General features: G+C 51.8%; 1 protein-coding gene across 1 annotated transcript; it reads left to right on the top strand.

Annotated features, from left to right (window-relative positions):
• Positions 1–780: 780 nt before the first annotated feature.
• Positions 781–3902, top strand: FBXL12 (F-box and leucine rich repeat protein 12). The gene is made up of 3 exons (XM_032120155.1): positions 781–979; positions 1056–1128; positions 1362–3902. The coding sequence occupies exons 1-3, from the start codon at positions 894–896 to the stop codon at positions 2133–2135; spliced, it is 933 nt and encodes a 310-aa protein (XP_031976046.1). The 5' UTR covers positions 781–893; the 3' UTR covers positions 2136–3902.
• The last annotated feature ends 3903 nt before the right edge of the window (positions 3903–7805 follow it).

Raw genomic sequence — 7805 nt, 5'->3', positions numbered from 1 at the left:
TTTCTGGATGTCAAGACAAGGAGATCTCTGCCCAGAGACTGTAGTTTGTGGGCAAAAAGCATTCAGTGTGGGCTATGAGAGACAAGTGTGTGTCTGGGGACACTGGGGCAAGGAGGTTGGCATCAGCATGAAGGTGCATTTGTGAAGGCTGTGGGGTGTCAGAATAAGAAGAAAATACAACAGTGTGTGTCCACATGGGTGAAAGGGAGAGGAAAGAAAACAAGCAGACAACTCCAAAGTGCTGTCTGGTGAAATGTGTCATGTTCCAGAGGACAATAAAGCTTTGCAGAGGTAGGGACAGCATGTTTTACCTGCTCAAGCATCCTCCTGAGGTCAGCGTTGAATTTATTACTTTGTATTCTCTTCTTCCAGGGTTGCAACTATGCACTGTAGACATTCCAGGATCGTCTCCGAGAGTCATGACAGCTGTTCCCGTCCTGTGATGGCCTGCCGGGTATTCAGAGAGATTATGTGAGCTGGTGCCACGTGAACATAAGAAGGGTGTTAGAAACAACATGTCAGGGAGAGTGACTGGACCAGGAACGGTCAGTGTTAAGCCACTTCTTCTCCAAGAGACACCAAGGGAAGAAGAGGCACTGGGGCAAGGTGGGGGGTAATGGGACAAGAGGCACGGAGAAGCGGGGACAAGAGGCACTCGTGGGACGAGGCTGGAGGAGACACCGGGGCTTAACGCGGGGGAACGAAGAGGCACGGGGAGGGGGTTGTTGGTAAGGAAGGGGGTTAAAGGGGGAGGTCCCGAGCCCCGCGGAGCTACCGGGGCCTGCCGGTACCTGCCGAGGCCGCGCCCCGGGCTCTGGCAGGGACGCCGGCGCGGCCCCGGAACTGAGGCGTCGCCAGGGCCGCGCCCCGGGTTTGTTGTTAGCAACGCCGCGATGGCGGAGCGGGCGCCCCTGCCCGACTCGGTGCTGGTGCAGGTCCTGGCGCTGCTGCCGCTGCGGGACCGGCTGCGAGCGGCCAGGTAGGGTCTCCCCGGGCGGGACCGGCCGCCTGCCGCTTCCCCGGCCCGGCGCTGACGGCTGCTCGCCTCCCCGCAGGGTCTGCCGGCGGTGGCAGCAGCTGGCGCAGGACCGAGCGGTCTGGACACATGTGGATCTGAGCCCTCACCGGGTACGGGCCGCCTGTCCGCACAGCGGGGCGGGGGGCGGACACAGTTCCGCTGTGGGCAGGAGGGATGGGGGGAGGCGAGACCACCCCACTGTGGACAGGGACTGAGACTGGGGGGGCGGTCAGATCACCCCGCTGCAGGCAGAAGCTGAGGGGAATGGGGGGAACCACCCCACTGCGACAGGGGTGCCTTTCCCCACGCCATCCCCTGGAGCTAGGCCCTTTCATCCCCCCAGATCACCCGCCGCACGCTGTGGCACCTGGTGCGCCACCGCCTCCCTGACAGCCTGTGCACCCTGCGGATGCGGGGCATGCCTCGCTCGGGCGGCAAGCAGCGGCTCCTCTCACCGGCACTGCTGGCTGCCCTTCGGAAGCGCTGTCCCCAGCTCCATCGGCTGTGCCTGACCGAGACAGACCTCCGCCATGTCCCGTACGAGAGCATGCCCTCTTCTGTCACCACACTGGAGCTGAGCCTCTGCGACATCCCCGATGCCTGGTTCTGCGTCTCCCCTTCGGTGCCACCACCACAGGTACAACACCTCACTATCCACAGCATTCCCACCTTTTCTGACCATCATCTTCTTGGCATTTCCTCACAGAACCACTTGAAGACACTGAGCCTTTGTGGCACCTACCGCATCACTGATATGGGGATCCAAGCAGCAGCTCCACACCTGGAAGAGCTTGAACGTCTGATTCTGCGGCACTGCATCATTGGTGATGCTGCCATGGTATTCATTGGGCGCCACATGAAGCAGCTCCGCTACCTGGAAATCAGCAATGCCTACTTCCTGACAAACAGGGGGCTGGTTGCTATTGTGACACTGGAGCACCTGGAGACCCTGTGCCTTGACCTCTATGATTTGGTCTCCCTTGGTACTGTTATTGCTTTGTTGCAAGTGCTGCCTCGCCTGAACCACCTCAAATTAGGTGGAACTTGCTTTGAAGATGAACTCCTCGATAAAATTCAGGAGAATTTTCCACATTGCACCATATCTCACACTCCTTGATAGCCTGAAGTGCTATCCTTCCTTACTACACCTGAAGTGCTCCTTTTGTTTTGGTAAAGCCTGTTTTCCTGTACATAGCTGTGGGACAGAATTCCCATCGGCCTTAAAATATTACGGTTTTTCACATAAATATGTTAAAAAGCTGTCATGTAAATAAGCTTGTTAACAAGCTTTTGGTAGGATTCCCCGCTCCTTGTTTTCCATGGATCAGAGGAATAGGAAAGCTGGGAAGCACACCCAGCCGTTGGGAACCCCACTGACCAAAAACTGGCTGGGGTGATGACAAGTTTAAGCTCTGTCTTCTCCTCTTTCTCCACTGCTGAGGACCAGGCAGCAGTGTAATGAGTGCAGAATTCAAGGAGTGAAGTGAGACACCCTTCTGTCACTGAAAAAACAGACCTGGCAGCCAAAACCTCATGATTTCCAATTCCTTCTCCTTTCCTTCAAATTTGGATCTTCAAGTCACTTGTCAGACTGGTCACGAGGATTCCTGAACACCTGGTCCCAAGAGCCAGACATCCCGTTTGCCCCTGGGCATTGCTGGGGCTGTCGTTACCTCTGGGTTTTGCTGGTAACATCCACGTTTTCTCATCATCTGTTGTCTCCATTCACTTCCTCTTCCTCCCTCATCCCCCAATTTCATAACACCAGATAACTGCCCAAATGTTGTTATGTTGTTATTATTAATTTTTATTCTATATTTTAAAGCGAATATTGTATTTATTTTAAAAAACTTGCAAGCTTTTAACTTTAATTTGAACCCCTGTTTTTAGGGCTTGGGGTTTTTTTAACCTGCTTCGGCATCTCTCCTGCCCCTTAGGACACCCTTCCTTTTGACAAGAGCATCCTACAGGAAACGGAGCAGGACAACTAATGCCTCAGTTGAGCTTTTTCTGCCTTGTTTTCATCCCAAACGCCCCCTGCCCTCCATTCAGCTGCAGCACATGCAATAAACCTTTGGGTTTTAGACAGTCCTGGATGGCAGTGACCCTCCCTGTGGTGAAATCCTCATTGCTCTCAGGTGGCCTTTGTGCCCTGGACTCTTTTTTGTTCCTAAACCCAGTCTCAGGGTAGCTTCAGGGCTAATATCCAAAGGTAAAATGTGCTTTGGAAAGCATCCCAAGGCTGCTGACTTAGTAACTACCGCTCCGTGTTTATCCCAGGCAAGGAGATTAACACTGGTGGAATTAGCCTCATTAAAACCTCCAGCTTTATCTGTTCCAGCACTCTCTGGGATGGGGAGGGACAGTACGACAGGGAAAGGGAAAATTAAAAGCAGTAAAAATCCATCAATCAGTCAAGGCACAGTGAGATGCAGCAAGAACCTTGACGTTCTCCTGATCTTTGCACCAGGATCTTTGCAATCCTGATGGCACAACAACAGAATTTAACATCCCCACAGTCACAACATGCCAGTTTTCCATTAACTAACTGCTAAACAGGGGACAACAATTACAAGTTGATATGGTGCAAAGTGGAGTGTTTCAGGTTTGGAAGCAGGAGGGGAGCTGTAAATATTGGATGACTATGGGCAAATTAGGGGCATAAAAGACTGAAAGGTCTTTAACCAGAAGTTCTGGTTCTACTCACCGTCCCCACATACCTACTTGAAGCTCTTTGGAGGGCTGTTCTTGATCTTTGTTTCTTCTGATTTCCAAATTCAAGGGGTTTCTACTCAGTTCATCTCCATTTCATCTTTTGCTGACTTGAGCGTTTCTTCCCCCAACCCCACCTTCTAGGTATTCATATGCACATCATTACATCAAAGCCCAAATGTTTTTAAAAATACATAATAAATGTCCAACAGAGACAGCTAGACCTTCAGCAAAGCCAGGACATGGAACTGGTCTTAGCATTCTAGCAGTCCACAGCCCTCTAAGTGAATAGAAAACTCAGAGAAGCCATAACATTTGGGGTTATCAGTCATTGCAGGGAACAACCATTGATTACCAAGCTGCTGCTTTGCCTCTTCACACACCAACTTGCACACATGTACCGCGATTTCATACATGTACGTATTTAATATTCAGATCCAGGTCTTTTATCAGACCCAAATCCATTTTATTTTCTCGGCCATGTGTATCTGCTCGTGCCTTCTGTGGTAATTTCCAAAGTATTTCCTATCTTCCAGACCCGCTCATTTTCACACTTGGAGTAAATCCCCTCAGAAACCAGAGAATTTGTCCCTTTTTAAATCCAAACAGATGGGGAAGAATCACAATAAAAGCACAAACTGCCTGAGGGATGACGGGGGACGGGACGAGGCGAGACCGGAGATGCAACACCGGGAACACCGGGGAGGAACGAAGAGGCACCGGCAGCCGGGGCGTGATAGGGACAGGGGGCAAGGGGCACCGAGCAGGTGACAGGGACAAGCGGCATAGAGAAGCAGGGACAAAAGGCACCGAGCAGGGAACACGGGGACAAGAGGAACCGTGGGGCGGGCGAGACTGGAGGAGACACCGGGGCTTAACGCGGGGGAACGAAGAGGCACGGGGAGGGGGTTGTTGGTAAGGAAGGGGGTTAAAGGGGGAGGTCCCGAGCCCCGCGGAGCTACCGGGGCCTGCCGGTACCTGCCGAGGCCGCGCCCCGGGCTCTGGCAGGGACGCCGGCGCGGCCCCGGAACTGAGGCGTCGCCAGGGCCGCGCCCCGGGTTTGTTGTTAGCAACGCCGCGATGGCGGAGCGGGCGCCCCTGCCCGACTCGGTGCTGGTGCAGGTCCTGGCGCTGCTGCCGCTGCGGGACCGGCTGCGAGCGGCCAGGTAGGGTCTCCCCGGGCGGGACCGGCCGCCTGCCGCTTCCCCGGCCCGGCGCTGACGGCTGCTCGCCTCCCCGCAGGGTCTGCCGGCGGTGGCAGCAGCTGGCGCAGGACCGAGCGGTCTGGACACATGTGGATCTGAGCCCTCACCGGGTACGGGCCCAAAGCCCTCTCAGCCCCCTCAGACCCCACACCCCTCTCAGCCCTCACAGCCCCATAGCGCTCTAAGCTCCCATAGCCCTCAATGCTGTCTCATTCCCCATAGCCCCCATAGTCCCCACAGCCCCCTGAACTCTCATAGCCCTCACAGGTCTCACAACCCTCACAGCCCCCACAGCTCTTCATAACCCCCATAACCCTTCACAGCCCTCACTGCACTCTAAGAGTGGCAGAATGTGACAGTACATACAACTGAAAAGGAAAGTACATGGCACCAGCATGTTTTGACAGAAGCAGTTTTCTGGACTGCTTCTGTCTTGACGAATTTCTCTGTGCGAGAAGTAGATGGACATTTCAGACTCTGAGAGACTGAAAGTGCATGATGCTACGGAATACAGCTGAGAATGAAAGTGCAGTGCACCATGATTGTGTGTGCAGTTTTCAGGCTGCAAGAAAAGTAACTGCCGCTTGACTGTGGTGCGAATACAAGTTTGCAAACGTAAGGAAAGGTCAGAGAAGTCTTTCTATTCTGGCACATTTTCTTTGAGAGCAGCGGACTTTGGATGTCCACAAGGGATGGTTCGGAGATAACCACGGCGGACCCCCCGTCTCTGTCAAGCAGCCAGCGCCGCTCAGCAGCTCCAGTAGATGGGGCTGTGTGCCTATAAACCAGCCCAAAGCGCCGCTCCCGGGGTGGACACGGCTGGTCACGGCCCTCACGCGAAACGCGTCAGGACACAAAGGCTTTGCTGACCTTCCCGTTCCACGTGCAACCTCTTATCTGCGCCACACTCACACGGCAACACGAACTCCTTCCCAATTATACGTGCTAATATGTTTTTTCACTCTCACAGAGCCCAGCTGCAACACTGAAAACACCCAACAAAAATACAACTCACGAAAGTGCCAGGTGAGAAAGCTCTTGCTGGCTGCTACTTCAACGGCACCGAAGTATGTGCTTCAAACTGCAGCACAATCCCTGCTGTCTGCACTCTCCTTCTCAGCTCTGTGTACCATCACAATCCTTCAGTCTCACGGAGTCAGAATACAAAACTGAACCCTACCACTGATTGCTCAGACACTAAAGGTACCAGGACAAAAAGATCAACAGCTGGGCTTTTACATTCCCCCTGTAGTGGTTCAACCAACTCTAACCAATACCACTGTATACTAGGAAAATCACTTGAATTGACCAAGACCACCCTATGCGTGGATCCAAAATTATTTTCCTTGTCAGAGAAGGAAATTATGACCCCCATCTCAAAAGAAATGTGATCCTGTCTCCAAAACAGAAAACGTCTGGGAAGTGATCCCATACAAAGGTGCTAGGACACTGTTACTGGGCATTACCTCCCCTAGGCTGTACACCAAGACTCAGTATAGCTGCTTACTTTGCCCAAAATAAATGTAGAGCTAAAAATTTCAGAAGACCGCCTCTGAAATGTGGAGATGACATCCCAAATTGCAGACAGTGCAAAGCTGCTTCCACCCAAAGGTGCCAGACAAAAAGAACTGCTGATATCCCTTTCATTCCCAGGGAACCTGATAATTGGCAGCTCAAACACTAGGACTGTGTGCTTTCATTCTTGTCGAAGAGCACTCTCATCACTTTCTGAAGGTTAACTCCAAAATTTGGATACCAATACGGTAATTGCAAGTACTGGGGGATTGCTCCCACACAGAATGTGCTAGGACAGAAAGTTTCTCCTGCCTGCTGCAGCCTATCATCTGCATCTGAAACACTGAGCCTAAGTGTACCCATGTAAAAGCACTGCCACACATATTCAGGAACCCCCAGCCAAAAACTGGACACCAACTCCAATATTACATACGTCCAAGATTACTCCTGCACAAAAGGTGCACTGCACTTTCATTCTCAGCTATCTTACATAGCAGCATGCCCTTTCAGTCTCTGAGAGTCCAAAATGTCTTGCTGAAGTTTACTTCCCCACAGCACCTTATCATCTGCTCTGCAAAAACTAGGACTACATCCTTTACTTCCCAAGGAAAGGCACTCCACTTCCTGAACCCCATCCTAGAAATCTGGAGCCAACAATCACAAATTTTATATGCCTTGGTGTGGGCAAATGACTAGGGACCCTGTGGACAGGTAACTGGGCGCACAGTCAGAGGAAACTGAGTATATTAGCATTTTAACAGGAGTTGCAATGGTATGGAAATTATAGGGTAAATCACAGTTGCTGCTCCCTGGATGGAATGTGGTTGGCGTGACTTGAAACCTATTTCATGGTGACTCCACATGCACCTGCTAAGGGGATGCAATGGAGGGTGGAGCAGAGTGGAGATAGTCTGGCCAGGCTCTGTGGAAATCCTTACATGATGGTACTTTACAGCTAATAAACCACATACCACCTGCCAGCCAGGGGAGGTAGAGGAACATGTCCTACAGCTGAGCCAGCAACTGTGGCAAAACTCCTCTCCTTAGATTAACATGATTCATTAAAGCCCAATAATAATGTTAACTCACTCCTCCATTCCAAAGTTATCTCTCTCCAAGGTATGACCACCCCTCACTGGGCATGTGCTCTATATTATTTTTGCCTGTATCTTTAAAAGTGAAGAGAGAGAATTTTATACCAATCAGTAAGAAAGATATTCATGACTGGAGTCACTCAAGCTCCACCTAAATCCAAAGAAATAGAATATAAATAAGTCGAGAATGGCGTAAAAGTAAGGAAGACTCCATTGTAACTGCTGGGATCAGTGGATGGGCTGAACCTGTCTTCTCCCCCA

Source organism: Corvus moneduloides, chromosome 10, assembly GCF_009650955.1.
Source record: "Corvus moneduloides isolate bCorMon1 chromosome 10, bCorMon1.pri, whole genome shotgun sequence".
Taxonomy (NCBI): Eukaryota; Metazoa; Chordata; class Aves; order Passeriformes; family Corvidae; genus Corvus; species Corvus moneduloides.
The sequence above is the reverse complement of the archived record's forward strand: the minus strand, read 5'-3'. Positions and strand labels throughout refer to the sequence as shown.

Bases quoted from the DNA above. Each gene is read 5' to 3' on its own strand.
- FBXL12 (XM_032120155.1), top strand. From the start codon at position 894: ATGGCGGAGCGGGCGCCCCTGCCCGACTCGGTGCTGGTGCAGGTCCTG. The intron at 980-1,055 runs GTAGGGTCTCCC...GCCTCCCCGCAG, and splicing joins GACCGGCTGCGAGCGGCCAG to GGTCTGCCGGCGGTGGCAGC. The intron at 1,129-1,361 runs GTACGGGCCGCC...TCATCCCCCCAG, and splicing joins TGGATCTGAGCCCTCACCGG to ATCACCCGCCGCACGCTGTG.